We start from the raw sequence: 26,571 nt of genomic DNA on the forward strand, positions 1-26,571 counted from the left end.
GGGCCATGTGATTACCCCATCCAAGTGATTAACCAGAGCAAAGTTGCTCAAAGCCCTAGAATTTGTCTATTCGGAAAACTATTGACGTGAATTGGTGACTGTACCGGTGTCGATGCCAATTGGCTAGAAGGGTAAGTTACTCAATCACACCCATTTAGAATCATAGAATCCCTACAGTGCAGAAGGAGGCCATTTGGCCCATCGAGCCCTCACCGACAACAATCCAACCCAGGCCCCATTCTTGTGACGCTACATATTTACCCTGCGAATCCCCCTGACACTAAGGGGCAATTTAGCATGGCCAATCCACCTAACTCTCACATCTTTGAACACTTGAACCAGTGGTTGCAAGATGAAATATTAACCAAGGAGCTGTTGCTCGTTTCCACCTCCAGAGTGTACTATCCCATTCCAATGAGTAGCAAGCAGTGGAGGTACTTCCCAGATCTCCAGCCCATGCACCAGATGCTTGTCCTTCAGTGCAGTTTATGTGAATTTGATGTTAAATCTGAACTGATGGGAGTGAAAGAGAAGGGCAGTGAGGAATGCTCCCATCAAGCTGACTGTATCAATGGTGCTCTCTCCTCTGCTGCTGTTCCCCTTCCGTTCCAAGCTGCCATTATCGCCTCGCTCTTCAAACCCCACCCTCGACCCCTCTGTCCTTCCAGCTAACATCACTCCCTCTAATGTCATGCCGTCACTTCCAAAGTGCACGCCCGAAACTCCATGCTGGAAGCTACTCGGATTCTGCCTCTGCCTCGGACTGAAATGGGACCTGCTCAAAGGGGCGAATGACACGTTAATGATCGTGGCACGTTGTCCCCCCTCTGTCCTGCTGAGCTCGGCAGGTTCGATAAGTTTGGTTTATATTCCCTCAGCTTTAGAAAATGGAAGTTGTGTCACTTTGAGACTCCCACAAAAGGGATTCAATCAGTGGAAGATTCTTCTGCAGGGGTGGGGGTGGATTTAGAACAAGGGGGTACAATCTTAATATTGCAATGAGGTCATTTACAAGTGAAATCGGGAAGTACCTGGAACGCTTCCAGTAAAGTGCGATGGACACTGTGCCGTTTGACGTTTTCAAGAGAAATTAAAAGATTCTGATGTTTGGTGAGAGGACTGGATCAAAGGTGAGTTGAGGTACAGGTCAGCCATGCTCTCATTCAATGGTAGAACAAACTGGAGGAGCTGAATGCCCTACTTTGATTCTGATCATAATTAGCTACAGTAGTACAACACAAAAGAAAACCATTTGGCCCTATACAGCGCCTCTGTAAGACTGTACCCACTAAATCTCATTCCCTCTTCTTTCAGGTGGACATAAAAGATCTATTGAATTCCTACAGTGCAGAAGGAGGCCATTTGGCCCATTGATCTGCACTGACCCTCCAAAAGAGCACTTTACCGAGACCCACTCCCCCTGTTCTATCCCCACAGCCCTGCGCATTGATCTTTACCATGGCTTGCACATCCTTGGACTGTGGGAGGAAACCAGAGCACCCGGAAGAAACCCATGCAGACTCGGGGAGAATGTGCAAACTCCACACAGTCACCCAAGCTGGGAATCGAACCCTGGGTCCCTGGCGCTGTGAGGCAACAGTGCTAACCACTATGCCAAATGCCATACTGATGTCAGGTGGACAGTTACACTCTGGGTTTGAATGATGTGAAGGATCTGATGAAGCCTGTGGAACAAGGAGTCAGGGTGGCATAAGGGCACCTCATAGACTTAAATCGCCTCTTCAAAATCAGATAGCAAACAACACAGGCTTTTGTGCTTGTACAGGAGGCACATCAGGCAGAATGGTGGTACAGCAGTTAGCACTGCTGCCTCACAGCACCCTGGGTTCAGTTCCCGGCTTGGGTCACTGTGGAGTTTGGATGTTCTCCCCATATCTGTGTGGATTTCCTCTGTGTGCTCCAATTTCCTCCCACAGCCCTAATAGATGTGCAGGTTACTTGGATTGGCCATGCTAAATTCTCCCTCAGTGCCCCAAGATGTGTAGGTTAGGAGGATTAACAGAGTAAATATGCGGGGTTACAGGGCTAGGTCCTGGGTAAGATACTCAGTCAGAGAGATAGTGCAGACTCGATGGGCCAAATGGTCGCCTCCTGCACTGCACTGTAGGGATTCTATCTTGTTAATAGTCCTAGAGCTTTTTGAACACCTCTGGGGGGGGAGAGAGAAATCTTTTTAGAGAGAGAGAGCCAACTCTTTTAAACAGTTCCAGTCAGCAACTTCTCTTGATTAAAAAGTGAAACTAAAACACAGTCTTTCCTGCAAGCTTGGCTCCTCCCATTAATCACATGACTTTGTCAATCGTCCTATTAAAAACCCTACTCTGAAACCCCAAGGGAAACCTAAGTAAACAAAAATGCATTAACTCTGTTTGGACAAACACACCATTGGCGAAAATCAATCATTATCCTGCATTCTCAACATAGCGTTGCGGACAAATTGGCACCATGTAAAACAGAGCTGAATATCAAACATACCCCTTACAAGAAACATGATGATAAGTGCATTCCTTAAAGGCAGGGTATCATTGCACTAGTTACTGGCTCATTGACTCGTAAAGTGATTTTTCCCTTCTTAAAAGTGTTCACAATTTTGAATATCTTTTATCTGATTTCCCCCTACCACTGTATGTCGTGTGACACTGAGCCTCAGACAGATGCCAGGGCTGGGGGTTGGAATTGGTGGTTAGCGAATGGAGTTTGTAATGGACGCTGAAGACAATGGCTTCAGTCTTCCCAATATTAAATAGGAGGTAATTTCAGCCAGAGTAGAACTGGGCGTCGGAGATGCTGCCTGGGTCAAGAGACGTGATGATGCTGCAGTGTCGGGTGTTATCAACATACATGTGGTCAATGTCACTATTTTCAAATGGTGTTGCCTGTCTATGAGAAATAGGAGAAACCTAATTGGTACACAATATTTCAACAAAGCAGTTTTGACCATTTTAGCTGAAGAGATGCAGTGCAGTTTAAAAATTGAGAAATGTGAAAGATTTGTAGAGTTGCAGAGGGAATCGGTTGGACTTTGAAGAGAGACTTTGTAAAGCAAGTTTGAAATGCTCATGGGTGGAGCAGGAAGGCTTTGTGTTATGTTGCTGTTTAATCTGAGAATCTGTGCGATGTCTGACTCGAGTGAGAGCTGATGAGTCACTTGCTACATTCCTGTGTTTAGTACGCAGGCTTGTTCTTGTAACCACACATTGCATGCCCTGCACGATTATGAAATCGAGCCTCACTCATTCCACTGCTCCATTATGGAGCCCACTAGCTCAGAGAGGGACAAATGAATAAGCTGTGTAGTCATTTCCAATATATCACAAAAGATTTGAGAACCTATTCTGAGTGTTAGTAAATATAAAAGTTTAATCTAAAGTTATCTTACAAATCTGAACTGTACACACCATTTTGACTTGCGCACGCAATGACTTCCTGACCAAAACAGTAGAATGGAGGAAGAAACCAATCCTTTCCCAGCATCTAACAACCCCACTGAACTCCGAGGTTACTGAATCCATCTCACCTTGACTTTGAACAGCAGAATGAAAGAGGCGGAATTTGCATCTGGAAGCATAGAAAGTAGGATTAGATCTTTCGGCTCTTCAAGGCTGCCCCACCATTCGGTATGTTTCCCCTATCTCAACACTACACTCCTGCACTTTCGCCGCACCCCTTGATGCTTTTAGTGTCTAGAAATCCATTTCCTAAATATATACAATGATTCGGCCTTCACAGCCTTCTGTGGGTAGAAAATTCTGAGACTCGGGTTTTGAATCTTAATAAAGGATTGTATGAGGCGTGAGTTGGCTATGATGGACTGAGAAACGTTACTTAAAGGATGACCGTGGATAGGCAATGGCAAACATTTAAAGAGTGCATGGGTGAACTGCAGCGACTATTTATTCCCATCTGGTGCAAAAGTGAAATGGGAAAGTTGGCCAAACCATGGCTTCCAAGAGAAATTAGATTGTAACACACCCAAGGAAGAGGAATACTAATTGACCAGGAAAAAAACAAACCGACCTGAGGATAGGGAGCAGTTTAGAATTCAGCAGAGGACAAAGGGATTGATTAAGAAGGGCAAAATAGAATACGGGAGTAAGCTTGCAGGGAAGCTGACTGTAAAAGTTTCCACAGGTATGTGAAGAGCAAAAGATTGGTGTAGACAATGTAGATCCCTTACAGTCAGAAGCAGGGGAATTTATAATGGGGGACAAAGAAATAGCTGACCAACTAAATGCATACTTCGCTTCTGTATTCACAAAGGAGGACACAAATAACACGCCAGAAATGTTGGGGAACACATGTTTAATGAGAGGGAGGAACAGAAAGAAATCAGTGTTAGTAGAGGAATGGTGTTTGGGAAATTGATGGGATTGAAAGCTGATAAATCCCCAGGGCTTGATAATCTACATCCCACAATACTCATGTGGCCCTAGAAATAATGGATGCATTAGTGATTATCTTCCAAGATTCGATCGACTCTGGAACAATTTCTACAGATTGAAGAGTTGCTAATGTCGCCCCACTATTTAAAAAGGGAGGTTCTGAGAAAACAAGGAATTATAGACCAGTCAGCCTGACATCGGAAATGGAGAAAATTCAAGAGTCCATTATAGATTTTATAGCAGAGCACTTGGAAAATAGTGGTAGCGTCGGGCAGAGTCAGCATGGATTTATGAAAGGGAAGTCATGCTTGATGCAATTCTTCGTAACCAGTAGAGTTGATGAGGGGGAGCCAGTGGATGTGGTTTATTTGGACTTTCAGAAGGCTTTCAACCAAGTCCCACGTAAGAGGTTAGCGTGTAAAATTAAAGCACGTGAGATTGGGGGCAGTGTATTGAAATGGATGGGAAACTGGTCCAAATGGCAGGCAGTGACTAGTGGGGTGCCACAGGGATCAGTGTTGGGACTCCAGCTATTCACAATATATGTTAATGATTTAGATGAGGGAACTAAGTGTAATATCTCCAACTTTGTAGATGACACAAAACTGAGTGGGAGGGTGAGCTGTGAGGAGGATGCAGAGATGTTTCGGTACGATTTGGACAGGCTGAGTGAGTGAGCAAATGATTGGCAGATGCAGTAAAATTAAAGTTCACTTATTAGTCACAAGTAAGGCTTACATTAACACTGCAATGAAGTTAGTGTGAAATTCCCCTATGTGGATAAATGTGAGGTTATCCACTTTGGTAGCAAAAACAGGAAGGCAGATTATTATCTGAATGGCTATAGATTGAGAGACGGGGATTTGCAACGAAACCTGGGTGTCCTTGTGCACCAGTCGCTGAAGGTAAGCAGGCAGGTGCAGCAGGCGGTAAAGAAGGCAAATGGTATGTTGGCCTTTACAGTCGGAGGATTTGAGTACAGGGGCAGGGATGTGTTGTTGCAATTATACAGGGTCTTGGTGAAGCCATACCTAGAATATTGTGTGTAGTTTTGGTCTCCTTATCTGAGGAAGGATGTTCTTGCTATAGAGGGAGTGGAGAGAAGGTTTACCAGGCTGATTCCTGGGATGGCGAGACTGACATATGAGGAGAGGTTGAGTTGGTTAGGATTGTATTCGCTGGAGTTCTAAAGAGGGGGGAGCTCATAGAGACCAATCTAATTCTAACAGGACTAGACAGGGTGGATACAGGAAGGATGTTCACGATGGTGGGGGTGTCCAGAACTAGAGGTCACAGTCTGAGGATACAGGATAAAGTAAGATGAGGAGAAATTTCTTCACCCAGAGAATGGTCAGGCTGTGGAATTCACTGCCATAGAAAGCGGTTAATGCCAAAACATTGAATGCTTTCAAAAAAAGAGGTATAGCTCCTGGAGTGAAGGGGATCAAAGGATATAGGGGGGAAGATAAAATCAGGTTATTGAGTTGGGTGATCAGCCATGATCATAAATGAATGGTGGAGCAGTCTAGAAGGGCCAAATGGCCTACTCCTTCTAGTTTGTGTGTTTCTAATTCCACAGCTTCACCAACTTCTGAATTATCCATCCCATAGTTTGAGACTGTTACCCCTTTTTCTAAACCTCCCATCATTGGGAAACATCCCTGCACCAAGTCTGCCTAGTTACACGGGGCTGGATGTTCTCGGGGGCTTTGGACTCCGAGGTTGAGGTAACAGTGAATACTGGGCCCACACTAGCCGGCAGTGGAATCCACTCGACTGTTTTAACCACAGCTGGCTGACTGACCGTCCAATGAGGTCAGAGGTTGGGCTCGCCATGCTGCCCACGCAGTCACAGGGCCAGCAGCTGAGAAGGCTCAGCAGCAGCCCTGGGGGAGGGCGCTCACTTTCCGAGGCCCACAGGAAAACCTCGGGAGTACAACAGGTAGCTGAAGAAATGTTCAGATGGAAGGTGGGAGGAGAAACCCTGCAGACAGGTTCTTAGGCCCGGGTGCTCCCCTTCGCTGCCCGGGGCCTCCTGTTCGGTTGGTGAGAGGGTTCCAGATGTGCTGTTACTGGTAGTTGAGCTGGCAGCCTCGCCATGTAGCAGGAGGTCTCTGCTCTGTCGGAAAAATTCCAATGGCACTGTTAACAGAAAAGCAAGGTAAAAAACGTTTTAGTCACAAGTAAGGCTTACATTAACACAGAAATCATAGAAGCCCTACAGTACAGAAAGAGGCCATTCGGCCCATCGAGTCTGCACCAACCACAATCCCACCCAGGCCCTACCCCCATATCCCTACACATTTTACCCACTAATCCCTCTAACCTACGCATCTCAGGACACTAAGGGGCAATTTTAGCATGGCCAATCAACCTAACCCGCATATCTTTGGACTGCAATGAAGTTACTGTCAAATTCCCCTAGTCACCACACTCCGGCGCCTGTTTGGGTCAATGCACTTAACCAGCACGTCTTTCAGACTGTGGGAGGAAACCGGAGCACCTGGGGGAAACCCACGCAGACACGGGGAGAACGTGCAAACTCCACACAGACAGTGACCCGAGCTGGGAATCGAACCCAGGCCCATGGCGCTGTGAGGCAGCAGTGCTAACCATTGTGCCACCCCTGGAGCCTAACAGGGCATTCAATTATGTAAATAGGCTGCCGCTGCTCTCCATGTAATAGAACTCCCCAGTGGCTGGATGCTGGGATGAGTCCAACCCTGGCGTCTTTCACAGTGCTGGAACATTCCACAGCACTCTGCAGCCAGTGAAGTACTTTTCTGACATATAGTCACCATCGCCAATTCAGCAGCTAATATTCACACAGCAAGCTCCCACATTAAATGATGGGATAACTGACCATCGGCCTTTTATTCCCTGATAAATGTTAGCCGGGGAGAGAGCTGTCCTGTTCGCTCTATGGAGTGTGATGGGGTGGTTTCTCTCAGACACAGTCTCAATTTGACATCTCATCATGGGCCGGTTCCTCCGGCACTGCTGTGCTCCCTAAGCATTGCACCGGAGTTTCTGCTTTGGACTGAGGAATGAGGAGTGAATCCATAACTTGCTGACTCTGAGACAAGAGGTGCTGCCAAAACGTTGTGGCTGATGTTACACCTGATGTGGAGTAAGGCATTTTTCTATTTCACCCAAGACTGACCCAGCATGACAACTGTTCAATTTTATTATTAATTCATAGGACAGGGGCATCGCCAACTGGGCATTTATTGCCCATCCCTAGTTGACCTTGAACTGAGTGACTTGCTCGGCCATTTCAGAGGGCAGTTGAGAGTCAACCACATTGCTGTGGCTCTGGAGTCACATGTAGGCCAGACCGGGTAAGGACGGCAGATTTCCTTCCCCATAGGACATTAGTGAACCAGATGGGTTTTTCAGACAATCGACAATGGTTTCACAGCCATCAGTAGATTCTTAATTCCAGATATTTTTTATTGAACTCAAATTCCACCATCTGCCGTGGCGGGATTCGAACCCGGGTCCCCAGAACATTAGCTGAGTTTCTGGATTAATTGTCTAGTGATAATACCACTAGGCCATCGCCTCCCCTGTGTGGTTCACTGCATTGCTGCACTTAGCTTTGTAATAAGCTTCATATCGAGATGGGGTAAAGATGATTTTACACTGAAATTAGTGCTCTGTTTTCTCCGTCTCCCTTTCCCCTGCAGTAACATAGTAACACCAAGCTTTCAGAGCGTTTCTGTCAGGAGCAACGCTCTGAAAGTTTGTGCTACCAAATAACCTGTTGGACTTTAACCTGGTGCTGTGAAACCTCTTACTGTGCCTACCCCAGTCCAACGCCGGCATCTCCACATCATATCATAGTAAAGCATGTCCATTGACTCTCCCAGAAGCTGCAGTTGTCAGGAATTGAACCAGTCCCAGTCCTGGGAGCCGCTGGGTTTTGGGGCTGTGAGGGAAGTGTGGAAATCAGTGTTAATGTGGGACATTTGTCTAATCAGAGCGTGCAAACTGTTTCTAGATCAGTGATTTCAGCTCGGGTGATAATCAGTTGAGTCACTCACCACACAGACAGCGAGGGGGAGGTGTGCTGGTGAATCTGAAGTCACGCAAGCATGAAAGGCCACACTAGGTAGCGTTCTGAGTGTAATGGTAAGTGATCAGCTGCTCACTTGTGAACATCAGCGCTTATTGGGGAGTTTCGCATTAAGTATTAATAATACAGGAAATCAATGGAGAGCAGTTTATTTCAGGAAATGTGCAGAGTGGTTTTTTAACAGCAGAATACAGGAGTCGGTGTGAGGCCAGGGCAGTTACCCTCCTGAACCTGTTCTAGTCAATTAGGTCTTAGAACCAGGGGTCACAGTCGGAGGATTCGGGGTAGACCATTTAGGATGGAGATGAGGAGACATTTCTTCACCCAAAGAGTGGTGAGCCTGTGGAATTCATTACCACAGGAAGTAGTTGATGCCAAAACTTTGCTTGTATTCAAGAGGTGGCTGGATATAGCACTTGGGACGAATGGGATCAAAGATTATGAGGGAAAAAGCAGGGTTAGGCTATTTAGTTGGATGATCAGCCATGATGGTAATGAATGGCGGAGCAGCCTCGAAGGGCCAAATGGCCTCCTCCTGCTCCTATCTTCTATGTTTCATACTGCCAGCTAGAATGTGGGGATCAGTATGTGCAGTGCGGAGTGAGCTGGCTGACTCACTGGGGGATGGGGTGGGCATTGAGGATGCTGAAGGGGGAATTGAGGTGAGTTGAGGAGGGGGTTGAGGTGAGTTGAGGCGGGGGGGGATTGAGGTGAGTTGAGGCGGGGGGGGATTGAGGTGAGTTGAGGCAGGGGGGATTGAGGTGAGTTGAGGTGGGGGGAGGGATGAGGTGAGTTGAGGTGGGGGGAGGGATTGAGGTGAGTTGAGGTGGGGGGAGGGATTGAGGTGAGTTGAGGCGGGGGGGATTGAGGTGAGTTGAGGCGGGGGGGATTGAGGTGAGACGGAGGGGGTTGAGGTGAGTTGAGGAGGGGGTTGAGGTGAGTTGAGGAGGGGGTTGAGTTGAGACGAGGGGGATTGAGGTGAGTTGAGGCGAGGGGGGGATTGAGGTGAGTTGAGGCGGGGGGGATTGAGGTGAGTTGAGACGGGGGGATTGAGGTGAGTTGAGGCGGGGGGGGATTGAGGTGAGTTGAGGCGGGGGGAGGGATTGAGGTGAGTTGAGGCGAGGGGGGTTGAGGTGAGTTGAGGCGGGGGATTGAGGTGAGTTGAGGCGGGGGGAGGGATTGAGGTGAGTTGAGGCGAGGGGATTGAGGTGAGTTGAGGCGGGGTGGATTGAGGTGAGTTGAGGCGGTGGGGGAATTGAGGTGAGTTGAGGCGGTGGGGGAATTGAGGTGAGTTGAGGCGGTGGGGGAATTGAGGTGAGTTGAGGCGGGGGGGATTGAGGTGAGTTGAGGAGGGGGTGGATTGAGGTGAGTTGAGGCGGGGGGGATTGAGGTGAGTTGAGGCGGGGGGGATTGAGAAGGACCCTCTTGGGTCTAGTGACCACAATATGGTCGAATTTCTGATTCAGATGGAAGAGGAGAAAGTTTGGTCCCAAACCAGTGTCCTCTGTTTGAACAGAGGGAAATATGATAGGATGAGGGATGAATTGGCTCAGGTAGACTGGGAGAGCAGGCTGGCAGGTAGGATAGCTGAGGAACAGTGGAGGATTTTTAAGGAGATCCTTTTCAGTTCTCAGCAAAAATATATTCCAGCAAAAAACAAGGATTGTAAGAAAAGGGAGAACCAGCCGTGGATAACGAAGGAAATAAAGGAGAGTATTAAAATAAAAACAGCTGCGTACAGAGTGGCCAAAAATAGTGGAGAAAGAAGTGATTGGGAAAAATTTAAGAAACAACAAAGAGAGACTAAGAAAGCGATAAAGAAAGGAAGGATAGACTATGAAGCTAGGCTAGCAATTAATATAAAAAATGATAGTAAAAGTTTTTATAAATATATAAAAAGGAATAGAGTGGCTAGAGTGAATGTTGGACCCTTGGAGGACGAGAGGGGGGAGTTAATAGTGGGAAATGAGGATATGGCTGAGTCTTTAAATAAGTTTTTTGTGTCGGTCTTCACGGTGGAGGACACAAATAGTTTGCCAAATATTAACGATAGAGGGTTGGCAGCAGGAGAAATACTTAATACAATTAATGTTACCAGAGAGGCAGTGCTGGGTAGACTAATGGGACTGAAGGTGGACAAGTCCCCGGGTCCGGATGGAATGCATCCCAGGGTATTGAAGGAAATGTCAGAGGTAATAGTGGATGCGTGAGTGATTATTTATCAAAACTCGTTGCATTCTGGGGTAGTGCCGGTTGATTGGAAAACGGCTAATGTTACGCCGCTGTTTAAAAAAGGAAGGAGACAAAAGGCGGGTAACTATAGGCCGGTCAGCTTAACGTCTGTAGTAGGGAAAATGCTGGAATCCATTATTAAAGAGGAGATAGCAGGGCATCTGGATAGAAATGGTTTGATCAATCAGACGCAGCATGGATTCATGAGGGGAAAGTCGTGCTTGACGAACATGTTGGATTTTTATGAAGATGTGACGAGGGCGGTTGATGGAGGAGAACCGGTGGATGCGGTGTTTTTGGATTTCCAAAAGGCGTTTGATAAGGTGCCCCATAAAAGGCTGCTGAAGAAGATTAGGGCACACGGAGTTGGGGGTAGTGTGTTAAAGTGGATTGGGGACTGGCTATCCGACAGGAAGCAAAGAGTCGGAATAAATGGGTGTTTTTCCGGTTGGAGGAAGGTAACTAGTGGCGTGCCGCAGGGATCGGTACTCGGGCCGCAACTATTTACCATTTATATAGATGATCTGGAGGAGGGGACGGAGTGTAGGGTAACGAAGTTTGCAGACGACACAAAGGTAAGTGGAAAAGTGAATCGTGTGGAGGACGGAGAAGATCTGCAGAGAGATTTGGACAGGCTGAGTGAGTGGGCGAGGATATGGCAAATGGAGTATAACGTTGAGAAATGCGAGGTTATACACTTTGGAGGAAATAATAACAAATGGGATTACTATCTCAATGGAAACAAATTAAAACATGCTACCGTGCAAAGGGACCTGGGGGTCCTTGTGCATGAGACGCAAAAGCCCAGTCTGCAGGTACAACAGGTGATCAAGAAGGCAAATGGGATGTTGGCCTATATTGCGAGGGGGATAGAATATAAAAGCAGGGATGTCTTGATGCACCTGTACAGGGCATTGGTGAGGCCGCAGCTGGAATACTGTGTGCAGTATTGGTCCCCTTATATGAGGAAGGATATATTGGCATTGGAGGGAGTGCAGAGAAGGTTCACCAGGTTGATACCGGAGATGAGGGGTTTGGATTATGAGGAGAGGCTGAGGAGATTGGGTTTGTACTCGTTGGAGTTTAGAAGGATGAGGGGGGATCTTATGGAGACTTATAAGATAATGCGGGGGCTGGATAGAACATAGAACATAGAAAGCCACAGCACAAACAGGCCCTTCGGCCCACAAGTTGCGCCGATCACATCCCCACCTCTAGGCCTATCTATAGCCCTCAATCCCATTAAATCCCATGTACTCATCCAGAAGTCTCTTAAAAGACCCCAACGAGTTTGCCTCCACCACCACCGACGTCAGCCGATTCCACTCACCCACCACCCTCTGAGTGAAAAACTTACCCCTGACATCTCCTCTGTACCTACCCCCCAGCACCTTAAACCTGTGTCCTCTCGTAGCAACCATTTCAGCCCTTGGAAATAGCCTCTGAGAGTCTACCCTATCCAGACCTCTCAACATCATAGGGTGGAGGCGGAGAGATTCTTTCCACTTAGGAAGTTAAAACTAGAGGACACAGCCTCAAAATAAAGGGGGGTCGGTTTAGGACAGAGTTGAGGAGGAACTTCTTCTCCCAGAGGGTGGTGAATCTCTGGAATTCTCTGCCCACTGAGGTGGTGGAGGCTACCTCGCTGAATATGTTTAAAGCGCGGATGGATGGATTCCTGATCGGTAAGGGAATTAAGGGTTATGGAGATCAGGCGGGTAAGTGGTACTGATCCACGTCAGATCAGCCATGATCTTATTGAATGGCGGGGCAGGCTCGAGGGGCTAGATGGCCTACTCCTGCTCCTATTTCTTATGTTCTTATGTTCTTAGTTGAGGCGGGGGGGATTGAGGTGAGTTGAGGCGGGGGGGGATTGAGGTGAGTTGAGGCAGGGGGGGGTTGAGGTGAGTTGAGGCGGGGGTTGAGGTGAGTTGAGGCGGGGGTTGAGGTGAGTTGAGGCGGGGGTTGAGGTGAGTTGAGGCGGGAGTTGAGGTGAGTTGAGGCGTGGGGGATTGAGGTGAGTTGAGGCAGGGGTTGAGGTGGGGGTTGAGGTGAGTTGAGGCGGGGGGATTGAGGTGAGTTGAGGCGGGGGGATTGAGGTGAGTTGAGGAGGGGGGATTGAGGTGAGTTGAGGCGGGGGGAGGATTGAGGTGAGTTGAGGCGGGGGGATTGAGGTGAGTTGAGACGGAGGGGGTTGAGGTGAGTTGAGGAGGGGGTTGAGGTGAGTTGAGGCGAGGGGGGATTGAGGTGAGTTGAGGCGAGGGGGGATTGAGGTGAGTTGAGGCGAGGGGGGATTGAGGTGAGTTGAGGCGGGGTGATTGAGGTGAGTTGAGGCGGGGTGATTGAGGTGAGTTGAGGCGGGGTGATTGAGGTGAGTTGAGGCGGGGGGATTGAGGTGAGTTGAGGAGGGGGATTGAGGTGAGTTGAGGAGGGGGATTGAGGTGAGTTGAGGCGAGGGGGATTGAGGTGAGTTGAGGAGGGGGTTGAGGTGAGTTGAGGAGGGGGATGAGGCGAGGGGGGATTGAGGTGAGTTGAGGCGAGGGGGGATTGAGGTGAGTTGAGGCGAGGGGGGATTGAGGTGAGCTGAGGCGGGGGTTGAGGTGAGCTGAGGCGGGGGGATTGAGGTGAGCTGAGGCGGGGGGATTGAGGTGAGTTGAGGCGGGGTGATTGAGGTGAGTTGAGGAGGGGATTGAGGTGAGTTGAGGCGGGGCGATTGAGGTGAGTTGAGGCGGGGGGATTGAGGTGAGTTGAGGCGGGGGGATTGAGGTGAGTTGAGGCTGGGGGATTGAGGTGAGTTGAGGCTGGGGGATTGAGGTGAGTTGAGGCGGGGGGGATTGAGGTGAGTTGAGGCGGGGGGATTGAGGTGTGTTGAGGCGGGGGGGATTGAGGTGTGTTGAGGCGGGGGGGATTGAGGTGAGTTGAGGGGGGGATTGAGGTGAGTTGAGGAGGGGGGGAATTGAGGTGAGTTGAGGAGGGGGTTGAGGTGAGTTGAGGAGGGGGTTGAGGTGAGTTGAGGCGGGGGGTATTGAGGTGAGCTGAGGCGGGGTTGAGGTGAGTTGAGGCGGGGGGATTGAGGTGAGTTGAGGCGGGGAGGGATTGAGGTGAGTTGAGGCGGGGAGGGATTGAGGTGAGTTGAGGCGGGGAGGGATTGAGGTGAGTTGAGGCGGGGAGGGATTGAGGTGAGTTGAGGTGGGGGTTGAGGTGAGTTGAGGCGGGGGGGATTGAGGTGAGTTGAGGAGGGGGTTGAGGTGAGTTGAGGCGGGGGATTGAGGTGAGTTGAGGCGGGGGGTATTGAGGTGAGCTGAGGCGGGGTTGAGGTGAGTTGAGGCGGGGGGATTGAGGTGAGTTGAGGCGGGGGATTGAGGTGAGTTGAGGCGGGGAGGGATTGAGGTGAGTTGAGGCGGGGAGGGATTGAGGTGAGTTGAGGCGGGGAGGGATTGAGGTGAGTTGAGGCGGGGAGGGATTGAGGTGAGTTGAGGCGGGGAGGGATTGAAGTGAGTTGAGGCTGGGTGATTGAGGTGAGTTGAGGTGGGGGGATTGAGGTGAGTTGAGGTGGGGGGATTGAGGTGAGTTGTGGAGGGGGATTGAGGTGAATTGAGGCGGGGGTTGAGGTGAGTTGAGGCGGGGGGGATTGAGGTGAGTTGAGGCTGGGGGATTGAGGTGAGTTGAGGAGGGGGTTGAGGTGAGATGAGGCGGGGGGGATTGAGGTGAGTTGAGGCGGGGGGGATTGAGGTGAGTTGAGGCGGGGGGGATTGAGGTGAGTTGAGGCACGGGGGGATTGAGGTGAGTTGAGGCGGGGGTTGAGGTGAGTTGAGGCGGGGGGGATTGAGGTGAGTTGAGGCGGGGGTTGAGGTGAGTTGAGGCGGGGGGATTGAGGTGAGTTGAGGCGGGGGGATTGAGGTGAGTTGAGGCGGGGAGGGATTGAGGTGAGTTGAGGCGGGGAGGTATTGAGGTGAGTTGAGGCGGGGAGGGATTGAGGTGAGTTGAGGCGGGGAGGGATTGAGGTGAGTTGAGGCGGGGAGGGATTGAGGTGAGTTGAGGCGGGGAGGGATTGAGGTGAGTTGAGGCGGGGAGGGATTGAGGTGAGTTGAGGCGGGGAGGGATTGAGGTGAGTTGAGGCGGGGAGGGATTGAGGTGAGTTGAGGCGGGGAGGGATTGAGGTGAGTTGAGGCGGGGAGGGATTGAGGTGAGTTGAGGCGGGGAGGGATTGAGGTGAGTTGAGGCGGGGAGGGATTGAAGTGAGTTGAGGCTGGGGTTGAGGTGAGTTGAGGCGGGGGGGGGATTGAGGTGAGTTGAGGCGGGGGTTGAGGTGAGTTGAGGAGGGGATTGAGGTGAGTTGAGGCGGGGAGGGATTGAAGTGAGTTGAGGCTGGGGTTGAGGTGAGTTGAGGCGGGGGGGGGATTGAGGTGAGTTGAGGCGGGGGTTGAGGTGAGTTGAGGAGGGGATTGAGGTGAGTTGAGGCGAGGGGGGGGATTGAGGTGAGCTGAGTGCAGCTCACACACCACCAAATTGACCTGCAGTTGCCAGTTGCTGCTGACTGGAGACTTGTAGAGGGGCAGGGAGGGTTTATATATTGAATACAGTCCTGATCATTGAGAAGTGAAGAAAGTTATCTCCGATTGCAACGGGATCTTGATCAATTAGGTCAGTGGGCTGACGAATGGCAGATGGAGTTTAATTTAGACAAATGCGAGGTGATGCATTTTGGTAGTTTGAACCAGGGCAGGACTTACTCAGTTAATGGTAGGGCGTTGGGGAGAGTTACAGAACAAAGAGATCTAGGGGTACAGGTTCATAGCTCCTTGAAAGTGGAGTCACAGGTGAACAGAGTGGTGAAGAAGGCATTCGGCGTGCTTGGTTTCATCGGTCAGAACATTGAATACAGGAGTCGGGATGTCTTGTTAAAGTTGTACAAGACATTGGTAAGGCCACACTTGGAATACTGTGTACAGTTCTGGTCACCCTATTATAGAAAGGATATTATTAAGTTAGAAAGAGTGCAGAAAAGATTTACTAGGATGCTACCTGGACTTGATGGTTTGAGTTATAAGGAGAGGCTGGATAGACTGGGACTTTTTTCTCTGGATCTGATAGAGGTCTATAAAATAATGAGGGGCATGGATCAACTAGATAGTCAATGTCTTTTCCCACAGCTAGGGGAGTCTAAAACTAGAGGGCATAGGTTTAAGGTGAGGAAAGAGATGCAAAAGTGTCCAGAGGGGCAATTTTTTCACACAGAGGGTGGTGAGTGCCTGGAACAAGCTGCCAGAGGTAGTAGTAGTAGAGGCGGGTACAATTTTGTCTTTTAAAAAGCATTTAGACAGTTACATGGGTAAAATGGGTATAGAGGGATATGGGCCAATTGCGGGCAATTGGGATTAACTTAGGGGTTTAAACAAAGGGTGGCATGGACAAGTTGGGCCGAAGGGCCTGTTTCCATGCTGTAAACCTCTATGACTCTAAGCAGGCACACCCATTCTGCCTTCCTGGCTGTTTCTGAGGGAAGGGGGGCACTGGGTTTTGGAAGCCAGTAAAGCTTGCTGTGGTTGTGATGTTGTATTACCAGTGCTCATTTCTGTTGGTATTACCCATGTAGAGATAGATAGATATATATATAACCTATTTAAAGAAACCACATTTATATTTCAGCTTTCTGAACTAGGGGAAATCTACAAACTATATTCAAATCTATTTAAAGAGGATTGTGTGTGTTTGGGCGGCACGGTAGCACAGTGGTTAGCGCTGCTGCCTCACAGTGCCAGGGACCTGGGTTCGATTCCCGGCTTGGGTCACTGTCTGTGTGGAATCTGCGCATTCTCCCCATGTCTGCGTGGGTTTCCTCCAGGTGCTCCGATTTCCTCCCACAGTTTAAAGATGTGCAGGTTAGGAGGACTGGCTTTGGTAAATGTGCAGGGCTACGGGGATAGGGCTGGTTGGGATGCTCTTTTGGAGGGTTGGTGCAGACTCTGTCATGTCTGTCTCTCTCTCTCTCTCTCTCTCTCTGTCATGTCTGTCTCTCTCTCTCTCTCTGTCATGTCTGTCTCTCTGTCATGTCTGTCTCTCTCTCTCTTTCTCTCTGTCATGCCTGATGGGATATACCCTAGAATACTGAGAGAGGCAAGGGAGGAAATTGCTGGGGCCTTAAGAGAAATCTTTGCATCCTCACTGGCTACAGGGGAGGTACGGTAAGAAGTCTCACAACACCAGGTTAAAGTCCAACAGGTTTATTTGGTAGCAAATACCATAAGCTTTCGGAGCACTGCTCCTTCGTCAGATGGAGTGGATATCTGCTCTCAAACAGTGCACAGACACAAATCAAATTACAAAATACTAATTAGAATGCAAATCTCTACAGCCAGCCAGGTCTTAAAGGTACAGACAATGTGGGTGGAGGGAGCATTCAACACAGGTTAAAGAGATGTGTATTGTCTCCAGACAGAACAGCTAGTGAGATTCTGCAAGACCAGGGGGAAAGCTGTGGGGGTTACTGATAATGTGACATAAATCCAACATCCCGGTTTAGGCCGTCCTCATGTGTGCGGAACTTGGCTATCAGTTTCTGCTCAGCGACTCTGCGCTGTCGTGTGTCGTGGATGCCCGTGACTGGGATGCTCTTCAGCACTTCAGCAGTCACGGGCATTCAGCCTTGGATCTTCAGGTAAGCGTTCTCCAAGGCGGCCTTCACGACACACGACAGCCAGGTAATTACAGGCCGGTGAGCCTTGCGTCAGTGGTAGGGAAATTATTGGAGAGGATTCTTCGAGACAGGATTTATTCCCACTTGGAAATAAGTGGACGTATTAATGAGAGGCAACATGGTTTTGTGAAGGGGAGGTCGTGTCTCACGATTTGATCAAGTTTTTCGAGGAAGTGACGAAGATGATTGATGAGGGTAGGGCAGTGGATGTTGTCTACATGGACTTCAGTAAAGCCTTTGACAAGGTCCCTCATGGCAGACTGGTGCAGAAGGTGAAGTCGCATGGGATCAGAGGTGAGCTGGCAAGGTGGATACAAAACTGGCTCAGTCAAAGAAGTACAGTAAGAAGTCTCACAACACCAGGTTAAAGTCCAACAGGTTTATTTGGTAGCAAATACCATAAGCTTTCGGAGCGCTGCTGCTTCGTCAGATGGAGTGAAAATGGCTCTCAAACAGTGCACAAAGACACAAAATCAAGTTACAGAATACTGATTAGAATGCGAATCCCTACAGCCAGCCAGGTCTTAAAGGTACAGACAATGTAGGTTTATTTGCTACCAAATAAACCTGTTGGACTTTAACCTGGTGTTGTGAGACTTCTTACTGTGTTCACTCCAGTCCAACGCCGGCATCTCCACATCATGACTACCATCGGTCAAAGAAGACAGCGGGTAGCAGTGGAAGGGTGCATTTCTGAATGGAGGGCTGTGACAAGTGGCGTTCCTCAGGGATCAGTGCTGGGACCTTTGCTGTTTATAATATGTATAAATGATTTGGAGGAAAATGTAACTGGTTTCATTAGTAAGTTTGCGGACGACACAAAGGTTGGTGGATTTGCGGATAGCGAAGAGGATACAGCAGGATATAGATCAGTTGGAGACTTGGGCGGAGAGATGGCAGATGGACTTTAATCTGGACAAATGTGAGGTAATGCATTTTGGAAGGCCTAATACAGATAGGAAAGATACAGTAAATGGCAGAACCCTTTACGAGTATTTATAGGCAAAGGGATCTGGGTGTACAGGTACACAGGTCACTGAAAGTGGCAATGTAGGTGGAGAAGGTAGTCAAGAAGGCATACGGCATGCTTGCTTTCATCAGCCGTGGCATTGAGTTTAAAAATTGGCAAGTCATGTTGCAGCTTTATAGAACCTTAGGTCGCACTTGGAATATAGTGTTCAATTCTGGTCGCCACACTACCAGAAGGATGTGAAGGCTTTGGAGAGGGTGCAGAAAAGATTTACCAGGATATTGCCTGGTATGGAGGGCATTAGCTATGAGGAGAGGTTGGAGAAACTTGGTTTGTTCTCACTGGAACAACGGAGGTTGAGGGGTGACCTGATAGAAGTCTACAAGATTATGAGAGGCATGGACCAAATGGATAGTCAGAAGCTTTTTCCCAGGATGGAAGAATCAATTACTAGGGGACACAGGTTTAAGGTGCGAGGGGCAAGGTTTAAAGGAGATGTACGAGGCAGATTTTTTACACAGGGAGTAGTGGGTGCCTGGAACTCGTTGCCGGGGGAAGTAGTGGAAGCGGATACGGTAGTGACTTTTAAGGGGTGTCTTGACAAATAGATGAATAGGATGGGAATAGGGGGATATGGTCCCTGGAAGGGTAGGGGGTTTTAGTTCAGTCGAGCAGCATGGTCGGTGCAGGCTTGGAGGGCCGAGGGGCCTGTTCCTGTGCTGTAATTTTCTTTGTTCTTTGTATACCTGGAAGAGTGTGTGCGGTTTTGGTCTTACCTCAGGAAGGATATAAGGGGGAGGGAGTGCAGCAAAAGTTTCACCAAATTGATACAAGCAAATTACTGTGGATGCTGGAATTCCAAGTTCAGATGATTCGCTCTACCCCACCTCAACCCCTTTGTTTTCATTTTTAACTGTTCTCTACCTTTTATTTCTTTATTGTCTTTTTTTTCTTTCCCCCTATTTTATCCCCCCTTCCTCACCTTTCCTCCCCCTTTGTTTCCCCTTCCCTCTTTTCTCAATTTTACCTCTCTCGCCCCCATTCCCCCCCACCCCTCTCACCCCCATTCCCCCCCACCCCTCTCACCCCCATTCCCCCCCACCCCTCTCACCCCCATTCCCCCCCCACCCCTCTCACCCCCATTCCCCCCCACCCCTCTCACCCCCATTCCCCCCCACCCCTCTCACCCCCATTCCCCCCCACCCCTCTCACCCCCATTCCCCCCCACCCCTCTCACCCCCATTCCCCCCCACCCCTCTCACCCCCATTCCCCCCCACCCCTCTCACCCCCATTCCCCCCCACCCCTCTCACCCCCATTCCCCCCCACCCCTCTCACCCCCATTCCCCCCCACCCCTCTCACCCCCATTCCCCCCCACCCCTCTCACCCCCATTTCCCCCCCACCCCTCTCACCTCCATTCCCCCCACCCCTCTCACCTCCATTCCCCCCCACCCCTCTCACCCCCATTCCTCCCCACTCCTCTCACCCCCATTCCTCCCCACCCCTCTCACCCCCATTCCCCCCCTGCCCCCCCCACCCCCATTCCCCCCCACCCCCATTCCCCCTCACCCCCATTCCCCCCCACCCCTCTCACCCCCATTCCCCCCCCCACCCCTCTCACCCCCATCCCCCCCCCACCCCTCTCACCCCCATTCCCCCCCCACCCCTCTCACCCCCATTCCCCCCCCACCCCTCTCACCCCCATTCCCCCCCACCCCTCTCACCCCCATTCCCCCCCCACCCCTCTCACCCCCATTCCCCCTCCACCCCTCTCACCCCCATTCCCCCCCCACCCCTCTCACCCCCATTCCCCCTCTCACCCCCATTCCCCCCCACCCCTCTCACCCTCATTCTCCCCCCCACCCCTCTCACCCCCATTCTCCCCCCCACCCCCCTCACCCCCATTCTCCCCCCACCCCTCTCCCCCATTCCCCCTCTCACCCCCATTCCCCCCCCACCCCTCTCTCCCCCATTCCCCTCTCATCCCCATTCCCCCCCCCCACCCCTCTCGCCCCCACACATCTTCAACTGTCACAGCTTACCCTCTGATTTCAGTCTCTCTTCCATTTGGCGGTTCACACCTTCTGTTCAAATAATATAAATGCAAATTACTGCGGATGCTGGAATCTGAAACCAAAAGAGAAAATGCTGGAAAATCTCAGCAGGTCTGGCAGCATCTGTAAGGAGAGAAAAGAGCTGACGTTTCGAGTCCAGATGATCCTTTGTCAAAGCTAAAAGGCAGAGAAAGTGGGAGATATTTATACTGCAGGGTGAGGGAATGAAAGATGAGTCATAGCCACGGAAACCAGGGGAAAGGCTGCTAATGGCAGCCCAAAGAGAGAATAGAAGGTGTGAATGGCCAAACAGCAGAGAAGCTGAAATCAGAGGGAAAGCTGTGACAGATGAAGATGTTGGGGGGAGTAGAGCGATGGGTGGGGGAGTGGTAAAATCGGGGGAAAGGGGGAGAAAAGGTAAAGAAAGCACGGATAAAATAGGGGGAAAGTGAGGGGGGGGGAACGAAAAATAAAGACAAAGAAATAAAAGGTAGGGAACAGTTTAAAAATGAAATGAAATGAAAACAAAGGGGTGGAGGTGGGGTGGAGCTAATCGTCTGAAGTTGTTGAATTCGATGTTGAGACCGGAAGGCTGTAAGGTGCCGAGCCGGAAGATGAGATGCTGTTCCTCCAGTTTGTGTTGAGCTTCACTGGAACATTGCAGCAGGCCAAGGACAGATGGGAGCAGGGTACGTTTGGTCTCCTCTGTATCGGTGATCACTTTGCTGAGCACCTTTGGTCTGTGTGCAATTAGGACCCTGCCCTTCCCATTGCTTGCCATTTTGACACACGATCCAATTCTAATTCATTCAAGTTAACCATTTTTAAAAAGCTTTGGTGAGAGAAAAGTTGAGAAAGGAAAGTGGAGTGTGTGGGGGCATTCCATCTCATCAGGGAGTTAACGTTAGCCTGAAGTGGAGTTCGCACAGCGTTAGGTAGCTAAATACCCAGGAGAAGACACATCCTGTCCTTAAAGCCACGGATTGTTTGGTGAGCCTAGTGTTGCTGTGTTAACTGTAACGAAGGTTACGACTGCAGTGTAACCAGCCAAAATCATTTAATTTACCAGCACAGAGCATCAGTCATCTGTCTTCTGGCTGTCCAGCTAGGAAGGCCCCACTGCTTTCTGGGTCACTGGGGAGAATTGCAACCCCTCGTGACAGATCAACCCTTTAACTTCTCATTAATGAGCAAAGTTTCTGAGCCCAAATCAGCCCACAGAGTGGATAAGGAGCAGCTGTTCCTCTTAGTTGAAGGGTCAGTCACAAGGGGACATAGGTTCGAGGTGAGGGGCAGGAGGTTTCAGGGGATGAGAGGAAAAACCTTTTTACCCAGAGGGTGGTGACGGTCATACTTTTTAAAGGATGTGTGGCAACCCGCCTCTATCAGGATGAGCACTTGGCACATCGTAACATTCAGGGCTATGGGCCAAGAGCTGGCAAATGGGATTAAGTTTTTTAAGTTTTGTTTAAGTTTATTTAGTAGTGTCACAAGTAGACTCACATTAACACTGCAATGAAGGTACTGTGAAAATCCCCAAGTCGCGACACTCCGGCGCCTGTTCAGGTACACGGAGAATGGCCAATGCACCTAACCAGCACGTCTTTGGACTGTGGGAGGAAACCGGAGCACCTGGAGGAAACCCACGCAGGCACAGGGGGGACCATGCAGACTCTGCACAGACAGTGACCCAAGCCGGGAATTGAACCTGGGGTCTCGGGCGCTGGGAGGCAACAGTGCTAACCACTGTGCCACCGTGAGAGTTCAGGTGCTTCTAATGTGTCAGTGCACTCGATAGGTCGAAGGGCCTCTTCATGGTATGATCCTATAATTCTATCAATGTTGACAGTGTGTGACTAGGTTTTAAGAGAGGATTCTGACTTTAGTATTTATTTGATGGAATGAGGTTACTCTTTTCCAAAGCACTGCCAGTGAGAATGAGCGAGAAACTGCAGCTAGTCATAGCAATCCGTACTGCAGCTGCTGCGGTTTTGTAAAGGAGATTTTAACACCAGTTACAGCACAGACACTGGAGAGAACATTCAACTGCTGTCCCCTATTGCAGCGTTGTATTTCGTGGAAAACATGGTTAGGCCACAGAGTATGGCACACAGTTTTGGGTACTATGTTAGGGGAGTACAAGGAAGTGAAGATTCACCTACATGAATTGGGTTCAAAATGGGTATCTGTTGGCCAACACGGTGAAACTTAACACGTGACAATAATTAGTGAGAAATTGTTCCCACTGGAATCATTAACAAGGATCATTTTGGAGAATGAAGGTTGAAGTTAGAAGTTTAAGGGTAACTTCAACACAATGCTTTACTCTGCTTTGACAAAGGGTCGTCTGGACTTGAAGCGTCGGCTCTTTTCTCTCCTTGCAGATGCTGCCGGACCTGCTGAGATTTTCCAGCGTTTTCTCTTCTGGTTTCAGATTCCAGCATCCACAGTAATTTGCTTTTATCTAGTGCTTCACTACTGCTGAGGCAGAATCTGTAGCATCCTTCAATTTAGATGGTTGGCTGAACAAAAGAGGAAGCGCTGCATCAGTCTGGCAGCTTCTATGCAGCGTGAGACAGAGCTAACGTCCTGAGTCTGTATCTAAGTTAAAGTTTATTTATTAGTCACAAGTAAGGTTTACGTTAACACTGCAATGAAGTTACTGTGAAATTCCCCGAGTCAATCTACAGAACGGTTCTGCGGAAGGGTCTTATGAAGTTGAAACGTTAACTCTGTTTGTCTCTCCACAGATGCTGCCAGACCTGCTGAGTTTATCCAGCATTTCCTGTTTTCATTTCAGATTTCCAGCATCTGCGATATTTTGCTTTTAATTTATTGACTTTGCTGAGGTCAGGGGTGACGACGAACCATGGTCTAGTCCAAGAACAACTAGGTTTCCCAGCTTTTATTGCTGTTTCCAATTTAAAGTTTATTAGTGTGGCAAGTAGGCTCTCATTAACACTGCAATGAAGTTACCTTCAATTCAGATTTTAATTGAAAAACTAAAGTTAAAGTAAAGTTTATTTATTAGTCACAAGTAAGGCTTACATTAACGCTGCAATGAAGTTACTGTGAAATTCCCCTAGTCGCCACACTCCGGCGCCTGTTCAGATCAATGCATCTAACCAGCACGTCTTTGAGAATGTGGGAGGAAACCGGAGGAAACCCATGCAGACACAGGGAAAACGTGCAGACGCCGCGCAGACAGTGACCCAAGCCGGGAATCGAACCCGGGTCCCTGGCGCTGTGAAGCAGCAGTGCTAACCACTGTGTCACCGTGCCGCCCACTAATAATTGTAATGGATAACAGCGAGGGGTTTTGTAATCAGTGACTTAAAGCAGAAGCGTAGGTCGGGGAGGTCAGTCAGTTTGGACAGACAGTGCCCGTGTCTGCGGGGGGAATGGCCGGATTTGTTGAAATGACGGCGCCTAAAATATTTACGCGAATGAAATCCTTTAACTTGTGGTTTGTTTGCTTTGTGCTTCAAAGAGAGAAGAAGGAAGGATCCAGGGTCAGCTCAACAACTCAGACTCCAATCAGATCATTCGCGAGTTGAAGGACCAGATCACAGAATTGAAAACAGAGGTAAAGTAAAGGAGTTGTCCCCGTCGCTGTTGAGAGTGCCGGCTGTGTGCTGTGACAAAATAAACTTCAGGGAATAGCTGCTTCTACTTTGGCTGCACTTTGCAAATCGAGTTTCTGCTGAAATCCGTTTGCTTAATCACAAAAGCAAAATTAACTGAGAGGCAGCTGCGGTGTGCTGGAATTTCGATTCACTTTCCCGTTTAGCAAGTGTTTTCCTGATTTGTGGCAACCTGGTGTATTTTTATTAAGACCGGATGGATTTCTCATTAAAAAATGAGCATTTTTAATGCAGCCGGGCCGTCCTCCAGCAGGTAACCTGTGAGAATGACCTCGATGACACTGAACCATTTCCTCGTTCTATTGGTGCGCACTCATCAGCTTTTCAGTAAATTAAGTACCTTGTTGAAATGAAAACACACCTAAAATCTGCCCTCAAGTACCTGCCATCTGTAGCGCTATGTGGAGATGCCGGTGTTGGACTGGGGTAAAAGCCACACAAGCTTTCGGAGCCCGAAGCCCCTTTCTGGGGCTCACCTGCAACTCACCTGAAGAAGGGGCGTGGGGCTCCGAAAGCTTGTGTGGCTTTTGCTACCAAATAAACCTGTTGGACTTTAACCTGGTGTTGTTAAACTTCTTACTGTCTGTACCACTACCCAGGGGGCCTGCCACCCACCTCCCCCCGGGGCCTGCCATTGTCTCCCCCTCCCCCCCACCCACCCCCTGGGGGCCTGCCATGCCCCTGGGGCCTACCACACCCTCACCCCTGGGGCCTGGGCTGCCACCCCCATCCCTCCAGGGCCAGGGCCGCCACCGCCCCCCCCCTCCCATCCCCAGCCCCCCGGAGCCTGGGCCACCTCCGGGGCCTGGGCCACCACCCACCCCACTCACTCCCGGGGCCTGCCCCCTCATCCCCCCCTAGGGCCTGGGCCCCGCCCAGCTCCCTGGGGCCTGTGACTGTGGAAAACACCAAACATAAGTACTTTCAGCCATTTCAGCTAAAACAAGTGAGGATACTGCCCCTGGGAGTGATTGGAGTATTGCAGAGGGAGCTTTACTCTGTGTGAGATCTTCTGTACCTGCCCTGGGAGCACGGAGACTAGTACTTGCCAGCAGTGGCTGAAATCTTCCGGTCTCTCTCTGATGGTCACCCCAGCAACACCCACCCCACCCCCTCTGCGTGACGAATAGCAGAGGAAAACCCTCTGGACATCGGCAAGACTGGACGATCCCGCTGCCAATAATGACAGGCCGGTGGAAAATACACGGAGAGGATGGAAAATCCTGCTGAGTATCTGTGGATAATTGAACCCTTACTCAAACCAGCAATTTGGAGTTTGGGTTTATCCTGAGAACTTAAGGCTGATTTAGGATTGGAAAACCATTGTGTAGGTGAATAAGGGGGTACCTCATCGAGACTTAAAATTCTAACAGGACTAGACAAGATAAATTGTTTACCATTCACATAGATGATCTGGAGGAGGGGACTGAATGTAGGGTATTCAAGTTTGCTGATGACACGAAGGTGAGTGGGAAAGCGAATTGCGTGGAGGACGCGGAAAGTCTGCAGAGAGATTTGGATAGGCTGAGCGAGTGGGCGAGGATCTGGCAGATGGAATATAACGTTAGCAAATGTGAGGTTATCCACTTTGGAAGAAATAATAGTAAATTGGAATATTATTTAAATGGAGAAAAATTACATCGTGCAACTGTGCAGAGGGACCTGGGGGTCCTTGTGCACGAATCGCAAAAACTCAGTCTGCAGGTGCAGCAGGTGATCAAGAAGGCGAATGGAATGTTGGCCTTTATCGCGAGGGGGATAGAATATAAAAGCAGGAAGGTCTTGCTGCAACTATACAAGGCTCTGGTGAGGCCGCAACTGGAGTACTGTGTGCAGTTTTGGTCCCCTTATTTGCGAAAGGATATATTGGCCTTGGAGGGAGTGCAGAGAAGGTTCACCAGGTTGATACCGGAGATGAGGGGTGTAGCTTATGAGGAGAGATTAAACAGATTGGGTCTGTACTCGTTGGAGTTTAGAAAGATGAGGGGTGATCTTATAGAGACATATAAGATAATGAAGGGGCTGGATAGGGTAGAGGTGGAGAGATTCTTTCCACTTAGAAGGGAAACCAGAACTAGAGGGCACAGCCTCAAAATAAGGGGGGGCCGGTTCAGAACAGAGTTGAGGGGGAACTTCTTCTCTCAGAGGGTAGTGAATCTCTGGAATTCTCTGCCCATTGAAGTGGTGGAGGCTTCCTCATTGAATATGTTTAAATCACGGGTAGATAGTTTTCTGATCGATAAGGGAATTAGGGGTTATGGGGAGCAGGCGGGTAAGTGGAACTGATTCGCTTCAGATCAGCCATGATCTTGTTGAATGGCGGGGCAGGCTTGAAGGGCCAGATGGCCTACTCCTGCTCCTATTTCTTATGTTCTTATGCAGGGAGGATATTCCCGATGGTGGGGGAGTCCGGAAAGAAGTCTCTCAACAACAGAATAAAGTCCAACAGGTGTATTTGATAGCACAAGCTTTTGGAATCTCGCTCCTTCTTC

At 49.5% G+C, this 26,571-nt stretch overlaps 1 protein-coding gene across 1 annotated transcript in view; it reads left to right on the forward strand.

Moving 5' to 3' along the window:
- LOC144507659 (EVI5-like protein) overlaps positions 1 to 26,571 on the forward strand; it is a 371,712-nt gene that overhangs the window by 290,596 nt on the left and 54,545 nt on the right. Inside the window, exon 15 of the mRNA XM_078234815.1 lies at positions 23,926 to 24,021. Coding sequence (XP_078090941.1) covers positions 23,926 to 24,021 — 96 coding nt within the window. The remainder of the gene's footprint in view (positions 1 to 23,925; positions 24,022 to 26,571) is intronic.

The sequence above is a fragment of the Mustelus asterias genome, chromosome 19 (assembly GCF_964213995.1).
Source record: "Mustelus asterias chromosome 19, sMusAst1.hap1.1, whole genome shotgun sequence".
Taxonomy (NCBI): Eukaryota; Metazoa; Chordata; class Chondrichthyes; order Carcharhiniformes; family Triakidae; genus Mustelus; species Mustelus asterias.